Source organism: Simochromis diagramma, unplaced genomic scaffold (assembly GCF_900408965.1).
Source record: "Simochromis diagramma unplaced genomic scaffold, fSimDia1.1 OVJJ01000494.1, whole genome shotgun sequence".
Classification (NCBI taxonomy): Eukaryota; Metazoa; Chordata; class Actinopteri; order Cichliformes; family Cichlidae; genus Simochromis; species Simochromis diagramma.
This window is the reverse complement of record NW_024387311.1, coordinates 610,887-634,648: the sequence shown is the minus strand read 5'-3', so window position 1 is coordinate 634,648 and position 23,762 is coordinate 610,887. Positions and strand designations below refer to the sequence as shown.

Here is a 23,762-nt window from a genome sequence, read left to right as displayed (position 1 = left end):
TGTCCCCCACTCGTTACCTGTATGAATGGCACCTGTTTGAACTCATCATCTGTATAAAAGACACCTGTCCACAGCCTCAAACAGTCAGACTCCAAACTCCGCCATGGCCAAGACCAAAGAGCTTTCGAAGGACACCAGGAAAAGTATTGTAGACCTGCACCAGACTGGGAAGAGTGAATCTACAATAGGCAAGCAGCTTGGTGTGAAAAAATCAACTGTGGGAGCAATCATCAGAAAATGGAAGACATACAAGACCACTGATAATCTCCCTCGATCTGGGGCTCCACGCAAGATCTCATCCCGTGGGGTCAAAATGATCATGAGAACGGTGAGCAAAGATCCCAGAACCACACGGGGGGACCTGGTGAATGACCTGCAGAGAGCTGGGACCAAAGTAACAAAGGTCACCATCAGTAACACACTACAACGGCAGGGAATCAAATCCCGCAGTGCCAGACGTGTTCCGCTGCTGAAGCCAGTGCATGTCCAGGCCCGTCTGAAGTTTGCCAGAGAGCACATGGATGATACAGCAGAGGATTGGGAGAATGTCATGTGGTCAGATGAAACCAAAGTAGAACTTTTTGGTATAAACTCAACTCGTCGTGTTTGGAGGAAGAAGAATACTGAGTTGCATCCCAAGAACACCATACCTACTGTGAAGCATGGGGGTGGAAACATCATGCTATGGGGCTGTTTTTCTGCCAAGGGGACAGGACGACTGATCCGTGTTAAGGACAGAATGAATGGGGCCATGTATCGTGAGATTTTGAGCCAAAACCTCCTTCCATCAGTGAGAACTTTGAAGATGAAACGAGGCTGGGTCTTCCAACATGACAATGATCCAAAACACACCGCCCGGGCAACAAAGGAGTGGCTCCGTAAGAAGCATTTGAAAGTCCTGGAGTGGCCTAGCCAGTCTCCAGACCTCAACCCCATAGAAAATCTGTGGCGGGAGTTGAAAGTCCGTGTTGCTCGGCGACAGCCCCAAAACATCACTGCTCTCGAGAAGATCTGCATGGAGGAATGGGCCAAAATACCAGCTACTGTGTGTGCAAACCTGGTAAAGACCTATAGTAAACGTTTGACCTCTGTTATTGCCAACAAAGGTTATGTTACAAAGTATTGAGTTGTATTTTTGTTATTGACCAAATACTTATTTTCCACCCTGATTTACGAATAAATTCTTTACAAATCCTACCATGTGGATTCATGGATTTTTTTTTTTTCACATTCTGTCTCTCACAGTTGAAGTGTACCTCTGGTGCAAATTACTGACCTCTGTCATCATTTTAAGTGGGGGAACTTGCACAATCGGTGGCTGACTAAATACTTTTTTGCCTCACTGTAAATCCAATCCATTATTATTATTATCTGTGTTTATCAGTGACTAATCTTTATTCAATAACCACAAAGTACACAAATACAAGATTAAATATTTTATTTTGCTTTATTGGTGGATCAGGGAGGAGTCCCAGCTCGGGGGTCGCACTGTGAGTCAGCTGTTACTTTACCCACACCGGCTGCTGTGCGACCCTCTCGGGGATCTCTCTGGTACGATCCTCTACATGAGGTGGAGCGTTTATAATTCGGACTTTAATCCAGAAAAGGAAAATCGATTCAAACAAACAAAACGAGTGAAAGCCTTCCAGCGGGGCATGCAGCCTCCAGCTCCCTCCATCCTGTTACAAAAGCACTGGTTTAATTAAGAATCATAATATTGAAAATATTTCCAAAATAATTATATTGGAATAATAATTATAAAGAAGGCCCAACAGCGTCTCCAATTTCTAAGAATCCTCAGAAAATGGACCCGAAGAAGGAGCTTCTGATCGTCTTCTACTGCTGCTCCACTGACAGTGTGCTCCACCTGTGGATGGTTCTCCCGCTGCAGCATCCTACGGGACAGTCCACACCCAGGACATCGGGTGTTTAAGCTGCTGCCGTCTGGCAGGATGTTCAGGCTGCTGAGGTCGCAGACAAACAGACTGAAGGACGGCTTTTACATCAGGGTAACAGCCCTAATCAATGCAAACAGCTGAGCTGATTGAATACCTCCCTGGACTTTACTATTATTGTTATTGCCCACACAGTAATAATCTGCAATAAACATTCACTCATTTATTCATTTATTAAGTCATTTCATTTTTTTTTTTTTTTTTTTACTCGTACCTTTCTTGCGCTTAAAAAAAGTCCACTTCAAGTTACTGTGTTGTGCCGACGTGGGACAGTTTCCAATTTCGTTGTCTTATTGCACCATGTGTGACTGCAATGGCAATAACGAGCATCTTATCCTAATAACCTTTTTACTGTGGTTTAACACATTTTCTCACACAGGTCCATAAAAACCTTTCAAAAAGTAAAAAAAGTAAACTTTGTCTTAAAATGACAACAGCACGACATTATGATTTATTATTCCATCATTTTAATTTCTGTCTCAAACATCTGATTCTTGCCATATTTTTATGATCCAATTTTTTGGGGTTATATCAGAATTTTATGATATTCATAAAAATGAGGACTCCCATTAACTTTTATTACTTCCTTTAATACTTACTAAGTCATTATTCATTTGACAGGGGGCCATAAATCACTGGTTTTGACATAAGGCGTCTAATATCACTGTCTCGCCTGGATGAGCTTCAGAAGATCTCAAGAAATTCAGATGCAACAAACAGATCCGACCTGACTGTACAAAATCGAACCAGGCAGCTTTTGTCGACCCCTCTGGTTGAAGACTTCTCTGTGTCGTAGGTAAGTTAGCATCCCTACGTAGTTGAGCTGGGCGAGGATGGTCATTTCCAGCAGACCCCTGTTCTTTAGCACCAGTCTAATCGTTCAGCCCAGTTAGAACTGTCACAGAAAACAGCACACCTCTCTGTTCCACGTTTATTTGGCATCCAACAAAATCCAATAAAAGCTTTAAGAATTAACATGTTTCACCATCACCAAAAACAACATTTCTCCCAATAAAAATGTAAAACTAGAAGGTCCAAAATCATAAAAAGCAAGCATTACGGCTTGGGGTGTAAGTACATGATGCAAGCAGCTCGAGACAGGCAAGTTGGAAAAAGGCAGAAATCTAATCCTACTGATAGTAAAGCACAACACAGATTAAAGATCCACACTGAAGAAAATCAAGCAGAGGTTTTCCCTTCAGCTGACTCACAGCCACCTGAAACGAACATGACAGGGTGTTTCAGCTGTAACCACAAAAAACAGAAAAGACCTCCTGAGAAAACAATTCTACTTCATCTTTTATTCGGTGAAATCTAACAGCACTTCAGAGTCAAGTTTGTTCTTTTTAACAACCAAAGCAAAGTTTGATTATTACGTTTCCACCGTGCTTGCAGCTGGATTGAAATAGAGTCTTTTAAACCCCCATTTCACTCCGTCCTCCCTCACAGTGTTACCCACTGGCTGCTCAGGATGATAATGCCAAAAGTTGAGAGAAAAACGCGTAGCCGTGTAAGCCGTCTAACCGTCCACTGAGTTTCAGCCACAGTAAAGTCCCAGCTGTGTGCTCCGGAGGAAAACGGCTCACCTCTCGCTTCATCCCGCCCTCTGCTGGGCTCTGACGGCCACAAAAAGATGCAGTGATGTTTATAGGTACAACTTGACAGTCAGCAATGTAGGTGAGAGAGGGAAGGTATTTTCAAGTTGAGGGTGAGGTGGCTTTTGCCTTCCTTCCCTCCTTCCTCTCCTGGTGCCACCATGCCCACTCAGACCCCAAAAAGGAAGGCCGGTCAGCAGGCGCACCAAGTGCCGTGTTAGCCCAATCACCCATTGTTGGGGGGAGTGTGGTTGCAGCAATGCTACGAGGTTGCTGCCCCAGTTTGGGTACCCAGGGGTGCGGGAGGGTGGACTAAGCATCCACGTCCCATATTCTTCCCCTAGTATGGCCTGGTACTGCTGTGTTGACACCCAAGTCCCGCTGGACTCTGGTGGATCTCCAAGCCTTCGCTGGACCAGACATGAAGCAGCAGAGCGTTCACACCCATGCAGTCCAGCCCTCATACAGCTGGGCCAAGTTATCCATGTTGGTAGCCTCCTTGATAACAAAGTCCACCTGCAACCAAACCAGATGTGGTCAGTTTTAAATACAGACAGCGTTATTGTTACGATACCTGACCCTTTCATAATGATTATAATCTGCTCAGACGATCTGATTCCAGTCTTTGTTTAAAACTGGACTTTGCTGTGCTCAGACTCATGCAGACCACTGCTGCTGATGCTGCTGCATTACAAAGGCTTCAGACATCTGATAAATCCATGCGACTCTCACGGCAGCAGACATCTACTTCACACTGTGTCAGCACATTTTGTTTGTTTCTTTTAAACAACCTCTTCATCCTGTCACGAGGCTGCTTTGACATGCCTCCCTATTCTCCTGGTGGTTACAAAATGATGTGCTACCTGCTCGGAGACACTCATCCTCCTGTTGGGATCGATGTCTCGGCCCTCCAGTTTGGCTTTCACTCTCTTCCACACGCTGACCGCGTAGGAGTTCCTCTCTTGGACCGCTGAAATCGAACAAAGTGTTTGTTGAGAAGAAGTCTCTAATGTTAATGTTTGTTCTGCACAGGAACCTGTGTAGACACTGGGATACAATTTCATTTGCTAAAGGTAGGTATGCACCAAGCCTACAACTCCTGCTGAACACAAGTACTGAGACTGTAATCCTCACTCTGAGAAAGGGAACGAATGCTCTTCTGACCTCAGACCGCTGCATACATATTACATATTTGTGAAACCTGCTGCTTTTTCAAAAGCCCCAGTTTCCAAAGATTGTGAGGAGAGTGAAGGAAGAGTACCTCGTCCTGTTTTGGGGTCTCGTACAGCCCTCTTGGGGCTGGAGTTGAGACCTTTACTGCTCACTAGAGTACTGGGCGGGGTATCGGTCGGGGTTCCCAGGTTGCGTGGGAGAGCCTTGCGTGCATTCTGGGACATCGAGTCTGGCTGGGTTTTCACCCCACTGCATCTGACAGCTAAATGAAAAACATAACAAATACACACGTGTGTGTACGTGCCACATGTTCACTTGACAGGACGCACACTGACACCAGTGAAAACCCATTTTCCCCACCATAAGGTTTGTAGCATGCTACAACATCGGGAGGCCATACCTGCTGCAAAGCTCGACTGTGCTGCAGAAACAGGACTGGAGCACTCAGTGTCTCTGTCGGTCACCAGTGGGGAAGCAAAGCCCACCAGGCCGTTATAGACGCTGTTGGAATAAACGCATGCATGCATTAATAACGATTATTAATAATAATTAATACGATTTTTATGTGAAAATTAAAAAGATCAGTAAGTGTGTGTGTGACCCAAGCACCTCTGGCTCTGTGAGTGCAGCTCTTTCAGAGTACTGGGGATTTCTTCCAGTAGTTCGAGCTGCTCCTGGCTGAGGTGCTGTCCACTGGCCTGGACAACAGTGAACAGCACTAACTGGATGTTGTCTTGCCAAGCTTTGTACTCCAACAGGAAGTGACGCACGCTGCCCTCGTATGTCACCTCTTCACCATCCGCCAGCGCTGCCTCCTCATCCTGTACGACATAAGTAAGAACAGTGACGACTGCAGGTTCACAGCAGGATGCAGCAACGTGCAACACACGTGTGGACCATTTTTAAACCTTTGTGCTCGCTCATCTTCTACACTTATTCAAATGGCAAACACATAACAGTGGTGAAAACACCCCAGATTTTAAAATCAGCTGTGTGTGTGTGCCTCAGGTGTACCTTGGCCATGGCCCTCAGCAGGTGCTTGACGTCAGCTAAATGGCGGTTGTGATTAGAGAGAATCGTTTTGATCGAGTCCACCAGCAGCTGCAGTGTTTCTCCACAGGTTTCCAGCTGCTGCTCCCGTTCCTCCTGATTCCTCTGCTCCATGTTTAGCTCATCCTCCAGCTGCCTCTGGGCACAGCTGAGCCACTCCACACTGCCTATAGGCAGGTCTAGCACTGGACTCTGTAGCAATGGAAAGCACATCGCCGTCTTATCAAGTTTCTCCAAACTCACTGGGTGATCACTCAAACATGGTGGCCATTGATAGAGAAACACAAAGAACATGTTTCATACAAACATCTGTTAGACTGTGAAGATGAACTGTGAATGCAAACAGAAACATTTAGTTTCAGTAGGAACTCCAAGCGTTACATGTCAACAGTGGGTTTGGAGTGGTTAATGTTCCGCTAGCACCTGTAAAGTCTGGTTGTCCAGACACCGACAGGAGAAAACTGACCCTCGCTCTGACCTCAGGAAATGTTTGTTTATTAACTCAGCTGGTTGTCTGACTGCATGCTGAGAGTTTTAATAAAAAAGTTTTAATAACTTCCTGAACTCGGTGTTTTTAAGGGCTGGCTGGAACTAGGTTTCATATCCTACATGTGACAGCAGAGCATTACATGTGGAAATGAATGTTATTAAAGATGAAGGACTAATTATTTAAAATGTTATCAGTGCATGTGGTACAAAAACAAGGCTGCACCAGAAAAACTTGTTGACAGAAATGTAGGTCAAAGGTCAAACCAACCAGTCTGTGCAGGAGCTGGAGTTCCAGTGCAGACACCGTGCTGCTAAACTGGGCCGCGTACGAACACGTCTGCTGGCAGCGCTTCAGCAGTTCAAACAGGGCTGCGTCCATGCTGAGAGCCTCGGGGGATCGGGTCCGAAGGCCTTCAAAGTTGAGGATCGTGGAGCACAGGAATGTGACCTGGAAAGGAAGAGTGGCAAAATTGGCATTTTGTCCAAATGTGGTGATCAGTGACAGCAGGAGGCGAACACAGCAGTGGCTGTACCTGGCTGGTGCGCTGGTTGTCTCTGGCCACCATGGCGCGTCTCTCTCTGATGGTCATCTCAAAGTCCTGCAGGACAGGCGCCAGTGCTGGGTTGGCTCCACCGGCCCACTTTAAACGCTGCTCGATGCTAGCCTCCAGCGACGCTAGCTTCTCCTGAAGACACCACCAACGTGAATCACAGGACAGGAAAAATGTTTCATACAACTCACAACCCTGATAACGATAAGCGGAAATATTATTACAAAGTCATAATGAAGCTCTGAGAGGAATACTTTGCACTTCACTGGTGCGACGCACATACTGAGGTGGATGCACATGACGACAGGATCGTTTCCATGGTAAAGGAGGAAGAGAGGGCGGGTGCATGTGAGATACATAGACTGGTTTCCCATTACAACACAGTGTGCATGCTTGTCGTCATAGCAATGCGAAATGAACGCTACAACAAAGGGGGCGTCGCTTGGTTAAAATCAGGCTTCAAACTTTCCTTTTTGCTAAAGTAGCATAAGTGAGCGTCTCACCAGACCCCCTCCTGCGTTCTGAATGACACCCGACGCTATACACAGGGAGGCCCCTCCTGACATTGGCGTCACTTAGCCAGCCTGCAGGGGCTGGTGTAACAGCAGCTTCTGATGAGGGGCGTCCCCACAGTGAGACACTCACATCTGATACTCAGAGAACCTGGGTTACATACATAACCTTAAGTTAGCTTGAAGGACTTTTGGTTCGCCTGGCAACCCAGCAGGCTTTTCCTGAATTTCACTGACATGCCTTTCAGGTAATGTTACTGAGCTGCTGCAGTTTAACTGTACTATGAGAGTTTCCTGTAGTAGTTCCTATGTTAAACATACTAAAGTATGTTTAAAAATGTCATTCTCCTAAAGTGGCCAGAAACTATAATGGTTTTGATCTGGGAATGAAGACAAACTCACCTGAATGGCAACGATGGCTGCTTCATCCTGACTCAGCTTATACAGCTTCTTCTTCATGTTGCTGAGGATCACAGAACGAGGAGGAATGCTGACACTTAAAGGCTGATTGCTGGGACCCAGAACATCCTCGTGCTGCCACTGAAAGAAACGCACCAATAAAAACAGTGGTATATTTGCACAATCACCAAATGACATGAAGTTACGTCAGAGATGATCCAGACATCATCATGATTCTAATACAGCTGACCAGAACTCGCCCCGTTCTTTGCAGCACTTTGTGTTAGCTTCACTGATCTTCAGCTTACACCGCAGGCGACTGGAAGTATTTTTTGTGATGTGAAAAGTGATCACAACTCCAAAAGCAGCACTACTGGTGCATGTACCTGGAACATAGCGATGTGCAGCTGGCTCCTCTGCAGGCTGGCCTTGGCAGCTTCCAGGTTGCTATCCAGCCTCCTCAGCAGGTCAACTTTTTTCCATGCTGTGTCATAGGACGACACCAGCACTGTGGCTCTGTTCAACAGCAGCTGGGAGACTCGACCTGACGTCAGCCCCTGCTCCACTGCCTTCTTACAGAGCTCGTCCAGAGAAACCTTTGGAGGAACACACATAGCAAAGGTTACTTTATGGTATTCTTTACAGTCTTTGAAAACTGGAACAATAAATGTGTATCCACTTTGCATTTACACTAAAACATTCAACATTTCACACACACAGGTTTTTTTGTAAATAAGGTTTTTCCACGGTGAGTAGAATCTGGTGAAAAATGAAGAATCCATTGTGGAAGAAGGTTGCAACATGAAAAATATTTGGAACAGGTGACACACGAGTATGAGATCCAGAAAGGGCAATGACTGTCCGACAGTCAGGGGGAGGCTTTGAAAGAACAGGTTATCAACTCAAACCCACTGATTACTCTGCAGCTGAGATACTTATTTTTAAACAGGCTGAGTAAGGACTACCTGACCAAAATGGGCAGCAACGATCAACAGATCAACCAACCTGAACTAGAACGCAGCCAACAGGTGATCAGCATTTCTAAAGACTCCTTTAAGATCGTTGGAAAAATTCAATAATGAACACTCTTTTTAACGTTGACATGGAGAACATGAAGAAGGCTGAAAAGAACGTTGAGAGAACAAAGATACTGAAGATACTGAACACCACATAATTCCACACAGATCATACCTTGCTCTCTGCACCAAAGTCTTTTGCTTCCACCTGAGCGACAATGTCCACACCGAGGGCAGAGAGGGTGCTGCAGAGGGCCAGACTGAGGGCTTGGCTGGGCATACCCATAAGCATCTGCCGGACAAACTCAGCAGTGAAGGCCTTGATGGGACGAATCATCTGTTCCTCACTGACCACTGCTGCACCCGACCCAGTGCTGCTGGGCCGGCCGTACAGGGACTTCCCCAAACCAACAGGTCCATTTGTAGGTAACAGGTCCTCAGCTGGGGCGCAGGTACCTGCAAAGATTTGTCCCACAGACATCAGACATGCCGCAAGAATATCTGGTTATTTAAACCACGGAGCTCACAAATACCTCGGAAAGCTATGTTCTCTCTTTGCGAAACACTGAGCAGTCTGACTTTGTCAAAGTGCAAACATCCAGAAACACTTCATAGTGGAAGAAGGCTGTAGATTATGGCTAAATCAATATTTTAACAATGCTCAGCCCTCTCTATAGTGTTCATGGCATCAAGTGGGTGCTTTTAATAAAGTGCAACAACATGATAAGTTCATCCTCAGTCTGTGTGGCCGTGAAGAGCTCTTACCAGAAAGAGTCTGAGCAAACGAGGAACACAGCCTGAAGAAATCCCTGATGGTCTGCAGCCTCTTGATGAAGAACACTTCCTCCATCAGCTGACGCTGATTCAGGCTATCAAAGAAGTGGAGCTGTGTGGCTCGGGCCTCCCTCAGAACATCCACCTTTCTCCACAGGGGCGGCACCTCTAAAGAACTCAGCTAAGGATAATGCAGAGCAAAGTAATATTAGTCGCTCCAGGAAACAACAGTGTAAGAAACGCAGACTAGTTCCTGAAGAGCAGGTTAGGACTGGATCAAGCTTATCCTGCACTGTGTTTCCACCTGCTGTCAGAATACAAAGTGCACTGTTGTTTGCTGTGTTGGTACACAACCATGCCTGTGTAGTGTGTTGAGAATAACATGGAACCTGGCGGCCAATTATGGTACAGAATTGAACTCAATATTTAAAATAAACACAAGCTATAAAATGCACCGTGAGTCATAAAAATATCACGTTACAGACGTGACGAGGATTTCTGATGTCATTTTAGGTCTTTCACTGCATTGTTCTGCCCTCTGCAGCCCCTAATCTCTCTGCACTGGCAGTGCAAGAGTGTACAGCTGTTGCTAATTGACCAGGTGTGGATAAAGGCCTACCTGAGGCGGGCTTTCATAAAGGCTCACTAGTGTTTGTCCTACCAACCAGCTATTTTAGCCAACTTGTTATGCGATTTAAAATAAAAGCTCTTCTCTGTGAAATTCTGGTATCAGTCTCCATGTTTATGTCGCAGCTTTGGAGCCGGGTCGTAACATGCATTCACTGAATGTGCAGAAATGTAAGCGCTACCTTTTCAGTCAGCTGCCCAAAGGCCGTCTCCAGCTGAGTGAACATGCCATCAAAGGCAACCAACAACATTTGACCTGCAGACATCTTTGGTGTGTCCTGGCCCTGTCCATCCATGCTATGAGGCTGGATCAGTTCAGAGTACTGCACACGCAGCATTCTGACAAACAGACACACACAAAACAAACTTTAAGCATGCACGTTAGCAGCAAGTTAAACAGCACTGTGTCCGCTAAAAATGCACGACAGGAACTCCACCTGGTGATGTGGAGGCAGTGGTTACGGCCGTTGTGGTCCAGGCCTGTGCCGGTTTGCAAACTATCAGCCAAACCTTGCAGGCCAAGACCATCAGAGCTCTGATCTACCAGCTGCTCCAGTTCTGCCAACATGGACTCCAGAGTCGGCTCTCCTTTGATCATACATCGCAGAGCCTCTGGAAAGATGATCTGACGGAAATTGGTGTTCAGCTCCTGCAATAAAAAGATGACAGGCCAGAGCAATGTCAGCAAAAAGACTTTACACGGCCTCAGCCTGTTCCTGCGCGGCTTCATAGTTTGCAGGTGGACCTACCTGCAAGCACGTATACACAGCACTGGCCAGGTAAACAACCTGGGTGGTAGCTGAAGGTGGAGGGAGCTCCAGGTCATGAGTTAAGAGTGGGCAGCGTTGCAGCAGTGTTACAAGCCCATTGATGTTTCCAATCATACTGCATAGCTCCTCCAAAAACCACGCCCCATCCCGAGACGTCAGGTCCACGAGCTGCTCCCCAGCGCTGGTTGCTGCACCCTCCATCACCAGGTTGCGTCTACGGTCAATCAAACACAAGACAAAAGTGGGTTCACTGTGTCCACTGCAGCTTTTATCCACCCACTCAAACCCATCCACACCGAGGTTGGACTGATCTCATTTCCAACGCTGCTGAGGACCACATCGTTTTTTTATTACGTCCCATTAAAGCCCCATAAGTAAAAACGGTGCACTCTCTTTTTCACATGACTGCATGCTGCTATAGACACTTCACTTTATGCACAGAGCACTTCTCGCCATGTGACCTTCTGCCCACTCTAATGTGTGAGATCAGTAACAGTAGCACGCCTGCTAGCTTCCATGGTTATTATCACAGGTGAGTTGGCCAAGTCTGACTAAAGAAAACAGAGTCCTACATGATCTGACCAGGACTCAGTCGTGCTGACAGCAAAGACAAATCGCCGAGAGCTGGATGAGGAGGCCTGCTTCCAGTCTGTAGAGCAGCCTGTGACAAGGCCAACAGGCTAGCAGATTGCTTCGGGATACAACCTTTAAAGCTCTGTGCCAATGCAACAACAGGCAGCAGGATGATTTTGTGGAGCGCTCGTGCAGGATTCACCTTCTTTAAAATGTAAATAATGATGGTGACTGACTTCAGACAGAAGAGGACCGCTAACATGAGTGACCATCACCATGTGGTTCAGATTAGGGCTCGTTTCTTTCCTCCTGCTTTATCTTACCAAAGATCTCTTTTCCAGAAACAAAGACTTTTTAAATCTTTTCAGTCCTAACCAGTAGTTTGAACCTTAACCAGAGCTTTAAGTGGTCTTTCAGGGTTTTTAGTGCCGCTGAGTGGATTTCTTCAGATTACTGACTCAGAAACTCTGGTGTTAGGTTTGAGTTTTTCCCACCTACGTTTGGCTGCCTTCACTTACATCAGCATGTTTTTGGACCTCATACTACCAGATTCTTATTCATCTGTCTGTTGACCTACAGTACGGACACAATTAAACCCTCACAGACAGTCACAGGGACTGAAAACTGTGAGACACAGAATGGAAATGTGAATGAAACCTGCAGAGTGTGCAGAGGGCAGAGGTGATGATTGCAGCCAGGCTGAGAGAACCTGGCTCTCCATTCTCCCGCAGGAAAACTGTGATGCAGTGCTCAATCTCCTGCAGCTGCTCCTCACACGCTGCTACTGTGGTGCCCTCAGCCTTCAGCCGCTCTGCTTGGTGCACCACGCGCTCGTTGGTGTCAGCCACTTGGTGCTGCAGACTCAATTCCACACTGGAAAGAAACTGGCAGGAGGCAGCAGAAGGTTGTGGAGCAAACAGCAACTCATATCTGGAAAGAGAGACACACACATTTAGCTGGTATCGTGAGTTACACCATGAGGAGCAGAACATAAGCTTGGATGTGATTCATGGTGATGCTGCAACCTGTCCTGTCTCATGAACTGCAGGTATCTGCAGGTAACTCAGGTGAAGGGGCGCACAGGATGTTTGCTGAGTTGAAGAGAACTGTCATAGGGGACATTTTTAGGTGTGTAACTTGGACCTGACGGTGGGTCTCAGGGGTGCTTCTTCACCAAAAACATTTTAGGGACTCCGCGAGGACTGGTCACCAGTAAGGCTGGTACCAGCTAAGCGACACATGCAGTCCTAGGGTTAACCAATGAAAATGAGAAAAGACAATGCGTGGCTCCTTACTGTCTGTAGATGTGCTGGCAGTGATCTGCTGTCATGTCTCTCAGCAGCTCTTCCAACCAGGCCTTCCACTGATGAGCCCTGTGGAATACTAGGGTAGCCCGTGGGTACAGCAAAGCCACTGTGGCATAGCTGTGAAGCTGCTCCAGGGAGCTGCGGAGGGCTCCACGGCGCTGCTGCAGCAAGGTGCTCACCTCAGCCTCCAGGCTCTCACATTGGCTGATTAGGTGGGCCTGACCTGCATTTTGCAGGAAGGCTGTAGCTGGCACATAGCTGGGAGGGCCTGATGGGACAGCCAAGAACAAGACAGCACAGCTCAGTACAATCAATGCATTTTTACTGAAAACTGAACCACAAGCAGTGTTGTTTAATCGCAGTGTTAAGCAGGGATAAATCATCAATATCACATAAATAATTAACATTGACCCTGACAGGCGGGCACACAGTTAACCATCCAGCCCTTCAAGAACAGTAAATGTTCACGATGACATCACTAGAGACAGAAACAGCGTCCGACAGGGTGAACCTGAAATGTGAGTTTGGAAAATCAATAATTGGGCCATGACACTCAACCAGTGGCTGTAGTTCCACTTCCACAGCACAATGTTCTCGTTCCCTCCCTTTGTTCTATTTACAGAAACACTAACAGCAGGACAAAAGGCAGAACTCACACTTTACTGTACAGACAATACTCTTCCAAGACCTTCAATAATCCTGAAAAGAGTCGTATGAACATGTCCCTCCCACTGAAAATGCTACATGAAGGCAAACAATCACGTTCCTGGGATTTCCTGACCTGGACGATTGAGCTCGTATTCAGACAACCTGTGTCTGTTTCCACTGGGTGAGGGAGTCCAGACCAAGAAGTGGGACGCACAGGTGGAGCCCCAGGTGCACGCAGACTTCCTGTGTCATATGCAAGCTTATTGGCTGCTGACTACATATTAAAACGGGCTCCCTCCAATCAGGTCAGGAGCAACTCAAGAGCTGTGCAGTTATTGTGTAAACATGCTACGACTAAAATAGAGGGAAAAGAATATTCATTGTATAGAACAGCTGCCAACCTGCTTGGCCTCGCACTACTGAGCTGGTGGGACGTACTGAACATCCTGGGTAAGGCGAGTATGCCTTCTTATTTATTGTTGTTCTGTTTTAAATGGAGGTTATATAAAGCTTTTACCCTGTTTTACAACTAAATGTCAAATCATCCTATTTTCATTTTATATATGTAAAATATACCAAAGCAACACCCAGAAATATGTTGAAATACACAATATTCAGAAACCTGAGGAGAGTATTTTACACAGACACTGACCAAGATCGATAGGACTGCTGATGTCCTGCAGCAGGCTGGCGAGCTGTGTGGCCTCCAGGCTGGAGAATGCTGCCTGGTACTGGGAGATCCACTGGTCCAGTTCAGTCAGTTTGCCCTGAATGGCCTCCTGCACGGTCCGCTGTCGTGACTGCAGCTGGGTATGTTCAGAGTACCTGTGAGCAGGAAGGCTGGGTGAGTAAGAGTTCAGAATGAGGCGATGATGTTTGTGGATACAGTATTTCTGTTATCTTCCAGATCTCATCCATTCCAGCGGTGCTATTAAATTTCCTGCACGTAGCACTCGGCAGGCGTGCGCACAAAGAAGCCATCGCACACGCGGCTGCAGTTTCACATTCTCGCCACCAGCTCTCCGTTTCTCGGACTGAAACCCTGCTCGCACGGATCAGCTGAGTTTGAATGGTCGGAGCAGTGCTGAGGCTTCAGAAATCTCCAGTTTCAAATATTTCCTCAGCAGTAAATAATCCAGTGACAGCATCTGCACTGCTACACAGCAAACTGCTGATAATTCACTCTGTTTACAATTTGAAAGTGTGCAAAGTTTCAAATAGTTTTTCTGTTGTTGCCACAGTATGACTGTTTATATAACTATGATCATCTATTCAAAGCGACCAATCGCTTTACGACCCCGTCCTCCTTTGGGCTCCGCCTCCAAACATTCAGCTGATTTGTGTTCACCGAGCTCGTCTGTTACAGATCTGCTTCCTGATACAACCGTCCCGCCTGCACCAGGAGAACACCCCTAAGAGTGGTCTCATTAACATGTGTGGTAACTGTTGAACAGCGTGCTGTGTCTGACCTTTGCTCCAGGGTGAAGATGTCGTGGTCAGGGTGGTTCTCTGCCCCCTCTAAGAAGGTGCTCTCCTCTTGTAGTTTAGCTTGGCGTTTCTCTCCTTGGCAGAGAAGCTCCTGCAGGACCAAGTACTCTTCTACGGCTTCTTCTACTTGTGGTAGGACCGCTAGCATTTCGTCACGATTCTTAAACCAGTTCACCTGCACGAGGCCCACACAGAACAATAACACATTAAAAATATGAAATGCAGGAAAGGATTCATTCTACAGCCTGCAGGGTTGTTAAAAACAAAGCCAACCCTACTCCTGCCTATTTAGACAATGTGAGCTGTAAGAGAAATAACTGTAGTCAGCTGTGGATGAACCTGGAATGACAGATAAAAGCCACTAAAATTCTCCTTCTTTACACTGTAACGCAGTCCTTATTTAACTTTCTCCCCTATTTATTGTTCTCACTGCCAGACAAAGTGAAGCAACATTGACAACTGCAATTAAAGAAACGGCTGCAACCATGGCAACCTGAGACACCACCACAGAACCGACTGGATTTGCTGATAAGGTGCTGTATGATTATTTGACATCTGTGAACTCACCTTGATCTCAGCCACCCTGGAGGAGAAGAGAGAGCGCGTGATGTCTCTCTCCATGTCCCGCTTGCTCTTTTTGCTGTCAGCCTGTTGGCCTCCCCCTCCGTACACTGCACCAGCAAATCCTACCTCTCCCCCCGCGGTCCAGTCCACCAGAGGGTCGTACACGAAGGCCTCCAGCAGGGTCAGTAAGGTCTCTCTGCCTCGTCGCATTATCTGAACCACCTAGAAACACACATCCCACTTGATTTTTTCCCCCCACGTGTATTTTGACTTCCATCCTGTCACAATAGCCAACAGCTCTAACATCTCCATGTTTCAGTGCATGGGAAATATCCCGAGGTACAAAACGTGCACTGGCTACATCCCTCTAACAAACAGCCTGTAAGCTGCAGCAAACTGTAGAAACAAACTGCCACTCCATCTACTGGTTCATTTTACCTTCATTATTCTAAACTGTGCAAAAAAAGCCACTCGTCTCAATATTTATCAATTACAGCCCAGTGGGAATACTTTCCAATCGTGACCCTCAGGGAAAACAGTCATCTCAGGATCATGTGTTCATTTTATAAGCTCCAACATATTGAACACTTTGAACTTGGCTCTCGCTTCATCAGCAGCAAGAGATGAAGATCCTCATTCTAACAGCAGAGGTGGGCGGTGGTATGGTATACCTGCCACGGGGCACACTGTGACTATGCTACGTGAAATGAGTCCAATCTGTTACAAGGTGTGTGAGAAATGCTACTGATGATAACATCGACGGGTGTGTTTTAGATACCCTTTCACAGATGGGTTGAGTTAACGCCTGTACAAATGGTTTTATATGCAGTGTGATGTGAGAGTAACCTGTTCACAGGACAGCCTGAAGATGCCCTCCACCCCAGTGACTCCCAGAGCCATCTCGATGTTGTGGGTCATCCTGAATGGGACCTTCTCTGGCACTCGCAGGCTTTTCCCTGGCAACACACACACACTTTGATACTGTGCACCCAGGAAAACGAGCAGGTCACCCACTACATGGAAAATCGATACTGTTCCACGCTAGCAGCCAAAAATAACCCCTCAGCTGGGTTTCCTCCAACATCTCAGTGTGTGATAAAGAGCTTTGAGTCTGATCATATTATGGGGGACTGTGGAGGAAAAGAGCTTTATTATATCTGCACAGAACAGGCTGACTAGCTGTGGTGAGCACTGTGTGTGAGTGGTGTTCACCTCTGTCCCTTTGCTTCTATCACATGCAGCACAATTGTCTTCTACCTTTTAATAAATGTGGTTCTAAACTATTCTCTTTAAAATGAATCGCAGCAACACAGTTAAACGCACCTTTTTCAAAGCATACGTTGTAGTCAATGTGCACCACCTCTCCAGTGGTCATGTCAATCAAAACGTTGTCAAGGTGACGGTCGCCAAGGCCAATAATGTATCCCACCATTGACATGACAGCAGTAGATCGGGCGTAGGACTGCAGACAGAGAAAAGGAAACAAAGAGACATCTGGATTACATTTCTGAGCATCTGTCCTTTTCTGAAACAGGAGACAAGGAAGAAGGTGAGAAACGCTTTGAATGCATCTCCTCGCTACCTGAGTGACCCTCCACCACTCGCTCGGTGTGGTGCAAGAACACCAGAGCTCCTTGGACAGAAGGTTGGACGGCGTTGCTTCCATCAACTCTTTCAGAACCTCCTTCATAACGCTGAGAGGCCAGTCTCTCCGTGTCACATCCACACTCAGCCCCACTGCCTTTAGAGCCGGCCCGATGCGACTGTAGTACAGTTCACTGGGGCGGGGCACTGGAGGTATAGGCTGCTGTGGGAAGGAGTCCTGGGCCTGCTCAGAAAACAAAGTCACGTCACTAACCAGTAATACGGGCCCGAAACCAGAAAGCGCTCGCAGCCTGACCAGTGTTAAAGCCGTGTGTTACAGTGCAGACAAACCTCTACCTTCTGAGCCTGCTGCACAGCCTCCCTCTGCTGCCAGCGTTTGTAGAGGCCAAAGAGGGGCGTGGCACCGTCCACCCACTGGATCAGCCCTGAACGAGTTCCAAGTGGCGTGACAGAATAGTGTCGGGCATGGAAGTGTGGTTGCTCCTGCTGATTGATCTTGGTGAACATGGTGTTGACAATTGACAAGAACTGCATGATGCGCTCATCCAAATGCAAATCCTCCAGACCTGAGAGAAACTTCAGTCACTATTTCATCACAAAGGAAACTTTGACATTTTTCTCTTTGCTTTCTACGCACAACTCACAGCTCGCGAGCTCAGAGGGATCATTAGCGGTTCACATAAAAGCTTTTTAATGACGACTTTGTCTTGGTAAAATGACACTGTACAAACGATTTAGTATGACCACCCACAGAAAACGTTTGTGCTACTCTCAACTTACCCCCAGCTTCTGTCAGGTCTGCGTTTCTTTTTCACGTTCTGTATTTCACATGTAAGTGCTGACTCGAAAAAACTCAATCGTGGATACAAATCTGGGCGACCCCGAGTTTACATACAGATGATGTACGTTGAATGTGACGCAGGAAACAAGCAACTAGAGAGCCTAACATCGGGTCAGCTGGTCGAATGATGAAACAAACAAAATATCTATGAAAATAAAAAGAATTGGATTTCTTACAGACCTTTTTATAATAACAATCACTATCATGCCAAGTGTCAAAGGTGCTCTTGGGAGGACCCTGTCTTAAAGTGCTTGGACCCCATTTGTTAAAAATAAAATTAGGCATCTGTCACGCAGCGTGGGGACCAACTGGCAAATATATAAATCAAAGGCTGCATTACCCAACCTTTGGTTAGCACTTGTTGCTGCTGGTTGTCACTAGTTAAAATTAGCTACACCAAAAACCTTGTGGCTGCCACAGTCACGACTTATTTGCTAACTATCGACTGTTAGCAAAACAAAGTACAATAAAAACTGGAAACAGAACCTTCGCCTTCAAAGTAAAAGCTGCGCCTCACTGCTACAGGAAACACTTTTTGGTTGGAATACCATCGTCACTATTTCGCTACAACGTTGCAGATAAAAGTCTTCCATGCAAATTGTGGGTGACCATGGCAACTGCCACGTTTTGTGGAGTACCACCATCTTTATGACCAGCTTCACCTTACAACTGGCCCCACCTCCAGCAGCCAGCTGGGGAATATTCATTTGTCCTGTTTAGTCACACAGCTTGTATTCAAACTGCGTCAAACACAGAAGATGTTCTCAGAACCTACAGACTCAACGGGTCGATGTGCCTCTCTCATACTTCATGTTCTAATGGCTTTACTAACATTACTTTATCTGTTTCAAAGCACTCCTCTGCCCACTGAAAATCAACAAAAATGAGAAAAGCCAGGCTTCAGTTGTTCACAGAACACAACTGTCAATATTACCAACTGAATGCTAATGCAGTTTTTACGTTTCCTGTTCCCTGCAGCTTTAGAAGACTGTTTCCATCTACGACTGCTGCTGCGACCGAGTTTCCCCACCTTTAAAGAGGTACGGGTAGTTGTGTCCATCTGAGCCCAGGAAGAACAGTTTCTTTGGCTTGGTCTTGGTTGGCAGTATAGTGATGGTGTTCCCTACACTCTGTATGGTCACTGCATCTAATGCCGATGCCTCGCCAGGTAGAGCAATCTCTGTTGTAGTCATGGAAACCAGGCGGGGACTAATCTCATCCAGATGCAGCAGATAGCTGGTTCTCTTCTGAGCACGCTGTTGCAGGCTCATCATGATCTGTCCAACACAGACAGCACATCAGTCAGGTTTGGAACACCTACACAATATAAAACTATGGAAATATCAAGGATCCTACATCCGTGGAAGTGATGCATCTCAACATAACAGATTACATACACAGGTACATCTTCACAGGTGCTGGGGAAACAATTCCTGTGTATATTTAACACACACTGCACACAAATACACAGTTTGCTAAGGACAAAATGACACTCGGTGGACCATCAACCGTTTGGGAGCTGGATTTGAAATCACACGTAGTTGAAAGTGAAAACTGAATGTGCAGACTGAGTGGGCTCTCCTTCCAGACCTGAACCAGGACATCAGCGAGCTCGGGGGCAGTGGTGCTTTTTGGCAGAGTCAGACGCACTGATGGCCCAGAGGTTCTCAGTTGGACTCAGACCTGGGGAACATCAACGCCTTCATCTTCCAGGAACGTCACAGACACAATGGCCATGTGAGCTGCACACAGTCCTGGACCAGGAGGAGACCAGGGCCCTCTGCACCAGCACCAGGTCGACAAAGGCAATGAGGTAATGATTTTACTAAGCTGCAAGCAGCATACGCTGTTACCACACTATCACGTCTGTCACAGGTGCTCCCGTCCATGAAGGGAACACCTGTGGTAGGGTCGCAAGTTCTGGTGTTTCTGCTGTGAACAGATTCCACTGAAGGATGTGAGGCCATTCCACCTGATCAGAAACTGTACCTGTAGCCCACTGGTTGGTATGTCATGCTGCAGGGCTCTGGCAGTACTACTCTCAGCCCCCCTCTAACAAAGGAGCAAATACCAGGCCCTGGGTTAAAACCTTTTTATTGGCCTGTTTGAGTTTCCTGGTTTAACAGTCCATCTCTTGGCTTCCACAGTCCTGAGACTTGGCTGGGAGACAAAGCAAAGCCTTCTTACGATGACATGCTGTCCCGAACGTGCAGCAGGTGGGACGACACGTCACTATCAGCAGTGACACTAACAACACAAAACCGAGCTAAAGTCAGTGAGCAGGATAAGGTAAGCAACCACCACCACTGCATTTTTAAGGGTCGTCTTGTTGTCGCTTGTTCAGTGAACCTGTTGTCACACACTGTTCATCAGTTTCTGCTCCCATTGCTATCCCTGCAGCTTACATAACTTGAATAATTTGAAAATAAAACCATGGTCATCACTAACACAACACACATCATACCTGTTTGAAGGGAAGCCAGCTACTGGCTGGATTAGCCGGGTTTACGGGGTTTCTTAGACGCTCCAGGGCAGACGTGATGGCATCACCGTAGGTCTGCTGAAACCAGGATTCATGCGGCGTCTCTGCCGGAGCTGCTGTGATGCTGCACACATGATCCAGGGCAAAAACCACGGGACGCATCAGAGCGGAGTGCTTTTCACGCATTATGGCGATCTTTTCATCCCTGCAGATGAACAAATGGTATTAGGACATCAGACAAGCCCAGTAAGAACTTTACTTTTCATTGAACACAGAAAAAGACAGACTGACTGGTGACTGCCAGCACCAGCCCTCAGCCTCCTGAGATCTCCCACGCTGCTCGCCCAGCGGGGTGACGACAGTACCCCAAATCGTCCTTTTACAGCTGAGGGGTAATAGCTTTTCCACAGGCTGGTTTTCATCATGCCATCGCTGAACTTTTAAACCACCAGTAACAAATGATTAAGGTTCTACAGGTTCCACAACAGATGAGACCGGGAGCATTGAAGCAACTACAGGACATGGACTGTCAATGGAGTCCAGAGTTTTAGCAGAAGAGGGTGGAGTTCAGATGTTCTTACCTTTGAGGTGGATGACTCAGTTAGGGAAATACGAGAGAAACGTAAAGAAAGTACAGCTTACAACTAACCAGTGCAACCATAACCTGCAAGGTCCAGTAACGACTAGTGCACATCTACAAACCAATGCAGGATGAGCGGACTAGTTGTGCACTGGTGTGTTACATCACCATTCTTAATTCAAGGTGCTGAGGAATTCTAGGAGCGTACCATCTGTGTGATATCAACCAAGGTTTGAAAGATTGTGTTTTGGACCTGAAATGCTTCCTAAAACAGATGAAAGTCAGAAGGTTCCAGAATACGGATGGGTAACGTTTAGGTTTTATCTGATATCGGTGCCAAACCGGTACTTTTGAAACTGTGCCGGTGCTTAAACGGTGCTCAAACCGGTGCTTAAAGAATGGAGAACACCAACTTTATCCAAAAACCTCTCATGTTTAACTGTTTTCCACTTTTTCTTTGGTCATTTTAGCCTTTTTGGCCAGGGTGAAGGGAGTATCTGCCATCAAACAAGAAGACAGCCGCATGTAGCTATGATGATGTTTGCTAGTTCACCTTACATGCATTAATGTAATAACGTGGTTAGCCTACTCAACGTAAATTACACACGAACAACATTAAGCTACTCACGCAGAGAAGAACGGCTGCTGCTGCATCATCATCCTCATCATTTCTGCTACACTGGCAGGGCTAGGGGCCAGGACTCTCCTCTTCGGGTTCTTGGGGGATGTTGCTAACTCCGGGTCAGATAACAGGCACTACACCCGCAGTAGATGTGCTCGGTGTGAGGTCTCGCAGCAAGCTATCAAATACGGCGCATTTCTCGGCTTTAAAAAAACCCGCTATGCGTCGCCAGGTGTTTCATCGGATTTGAGGTGTTACCTCCTTTGACAGCATACACATACACAGTATCAGCTTAAAGCACTTGTTGCTGCTGAGTTTGCATCTTTTGCTGTGAAGTACAGCCAGACTTTTGACCGCTTTGCCTTGGACATTTTTAATCTGTAGCTCTGCTCTAAAAGAACGTACGTACCTGGACCCGCCTACTATCCTCGGAAACGTAAAATGATTGGCTAGAATCTAAAGTGTATCACAGCTCAGGAAAAATAAAGCACCGAAATGTGCGCTGCTCTTCGGTCTGGTTACTACCGTTTATGTCAGAACCGGTGCCATCATGGCACCGGATACCGGTACCCATCCCTATTCCAGCATCTGTTTTGGGTCACGAGGAGTTAGGAAGGACGTCTAAGTGGTGTATGGTAGCAGCATTGTTCTACTCTGAACATTCAAAGTGCTTTTTACTACAAGCACATGCTGACACTGAGGTGGACAGACTGGGCACCAACCTTCCAACTGGTAGAAAACCCCTCCTGAGCCACAGCCATTTGGTATTAGTGGGTCTATTTCTGGTCACTCAAGAAAGCACTTTCCATAGTGAGACCTTTGCTTAGTGTTGGCTCCATGGTACTAAATGAACTGTGGGCCAGCAGCGGTTTGCTTTGATTTGAAATGTTTTTTCAAACAACGATGTACACAGAAAAAAGTAGACCCTATCCTGAGGCTAAGGTCAAAGCAAGTCTCACCTGCGCAGTGTGTTATTGTTCTGCACTCTCTTGACCTCATCCTCCAGCTGCTGGATCTTGCGTAGGACGTGCATGTGCTGCTGTTGTAACACACCTAGCCACAGTTCATCCCACAGTAACGTGACTCTGCGCAGCTCACCCACCAGCTGCTGGACCTGGTCGGCACACACAAGTCAATCATTTGAGAACATCACATTTTTTTAACTGAACTTTAGCTGTAGTTGATTCAAGTGTAAACAGTATAGCCCCCCCCCCCCCATACAAAACGTGTAACCGCGGTCAGCCTTCTACCTGCAGCACCATGCTAGGGTTGGCTAAAGACAGCTTCTCCACAATCTTGCTGTAACAGTCCTGCATCATGGCTTGGTCTTGACTTGAACAGGTCGCCAGCTCTTCTGATGATCTGCCTTGTTCATCACTCCCAAGCTGCTCCTCTTCATCCACACCTAGGTCCTCTCCTTGTATGCTCCCCAAGAAGGTAGGCAGAGCTGACGGCAGTTTGCTCCCTGTTTGCAAAATTAACCAATCGAGAGGATTATAATATGTGAAGTCAGAAAAACGAGCACAGGGTGTCTGATGTCAGAGACTCGTGTAAAGTCCATCGAGACTCCCTTTCAAACCATGCAGACTTGTTTCAGAATATTAACTGTAACCTGCCAGATCACATTTATACCACCAAAATAAAACAAATGCATCTGGAGTAACAATACATTTACTGCATTAACTGCTAAGGATTTTTTATACAGTCTCCTATTTTTCTGACTATGTATTAGTCATATCTTGCATATATGACTAATACCGAATGAACAAGCAAAGTGAAATATTTGAGATATTAATGTAGAACTCTTTAAACAGCTGGAGAGAACATGGCTGCAACAAGAAAGAAAAGTAAGCCTACCTGCATTCTGAGCTTCCCCTCCCAGGGAGAGTGAGCCTACAATGGCAGGGTAGAGGATGAGGTGTGGGGAGTCCTGGGCCACACGGCACAGCAGGCTGCATATGCTTTGTCGGATGTACGCCTCCGGATGGTTGAGACGCGAAAAAAGCTGTGGGATGATACCTAAAGACAACACGAAGAATCAGTACATGAAAAGCAACAAGTACATACTTTATGGCTAGCTAAATGCAGCGTTTGTTGAAAGTGTGGTCTTTTGGTACCCTTGGCTGACCGACATAAACAAG

General features: G+C 46.6%; 1 protein-coding gene across 8 annotated transcripts in view; it reads right to left on the bottom strand.

The window, feature by feature from the left end:
- smg1 (SMG1 nonsense mediated mRNA decay associated PI3K related kinase) overlaps window positions 1-23,762 on the bottom strand; it is a 64,609-nt gene that overhangs the window by 4,847 nt on the left and 36,000 nt on the right. For 5 of the 8 annotated variants that reach the window (XM_040005033.1, XM_040005040.1, XM_040005038.1 and 2 more), the window contains 29 exons: window positions 23,479-23,640; window positions 22,872-23,086; window positions 22,581-22,735; window positions 20,402-20,624; window positions 18,968-19,214; window positions 17,427-17,662; window positions 17,074-17,319; window positions 16,815-16,953; window positions 16,338-16,447; window positions 15,495-15,713; window positions 14,909-15,102; window positions 14,092-14,264; window positions 12,780-13,059; window positions 12,142-12,414; window positions 10,891-11,125; window positions 10,579-10,790; window positions 10,324-10,480; window positions 9,506-9,695; window positions 8,916-9,196; window positions 8,111-8,320; window positions 7,728-7,865; window positions 6,796-6,948; window positions 6,531-6,710; window positions 5,738-5,965; window positions 5,333-5,544; window positions 5,124-5,224; window positions 4,812-4,985; window positions 4,414-4,520; window positions 2,873-4,066 (listed from right to left, as the gene is read on the bottom strand). In XM_040005033.1, coding sequence (XP_039860967.1) covers window positions 3,989-4,066; window positions 4,414-4,520; window positions 4,812-4,985; window positions 5,124-5,224; window positions 5,333-5,544; window positions 5,738-5,965; window positions 6,531-6,710; window positions 6,796-6,948; window positions 7,728-7,865; window positions 8,111-8,320; window positions 8,916-9,196; window positions 9,506-9,695; window positions 10,324-10,480; window positions 10,579-10,790; window positions 10,891-11,125; window positions 12,142-12,414; window positions 12,780-13,059; window positions 14,092-14,264; window positions 14,909-15,102; window positions 15,495-15,713; window positions 16,338-16,447; window positions 16,815-16,953; window positions 17,074-17,319; window positions 17,427-17,662; window positions 18,968-19,214; window positions 20,402-20,624; window positions 22,581-22,735; window positions 22,872-23,086; window positions 23,479-23,640 — 5,528 coding nt within the window. In that variant the 3' untranslated portion in view covers window positions 2,873-3,988. Of the gene's footprint in view, window positions 1-2,872; window positions 4,067-4,413; window positions 4,521-4,811; window positions 4,986-5,123; window positions 5,225-5,332; window positions 5,545-5,737; window positions 5,966-6,530; window positions 6,711-6,795; window positions 6,949-7,727; window positions 7,866-8,110; window positions 8,321-8,915; window positions 9,197-9,505; window positions 9,696-10,323; window positions 10,481-10,578; window positions 10,791-10,890; window positions 11,126-12,141; window positions 12,415-12,779; window positions 13,060-14,091; window positions 14,265-14,908; window positions 15,103-15,494; window positions 15,714-16,337; window positions 16,448-16,814; window positions 16,954-17,073; window positions 17,320-17,426; window positions 17,663-18,967; window positions 19,215-20,401; window positions 20,625-22,580; window positions 22,736-22,871; window positions 23,087-23,478; window positions 23,641-23,762 lie in introns of those variants that run through there. The other 3 variants (XM_040005035.1, XM_040005036.1, XM_040005041.1) reach the window with 2 other exon arrangements.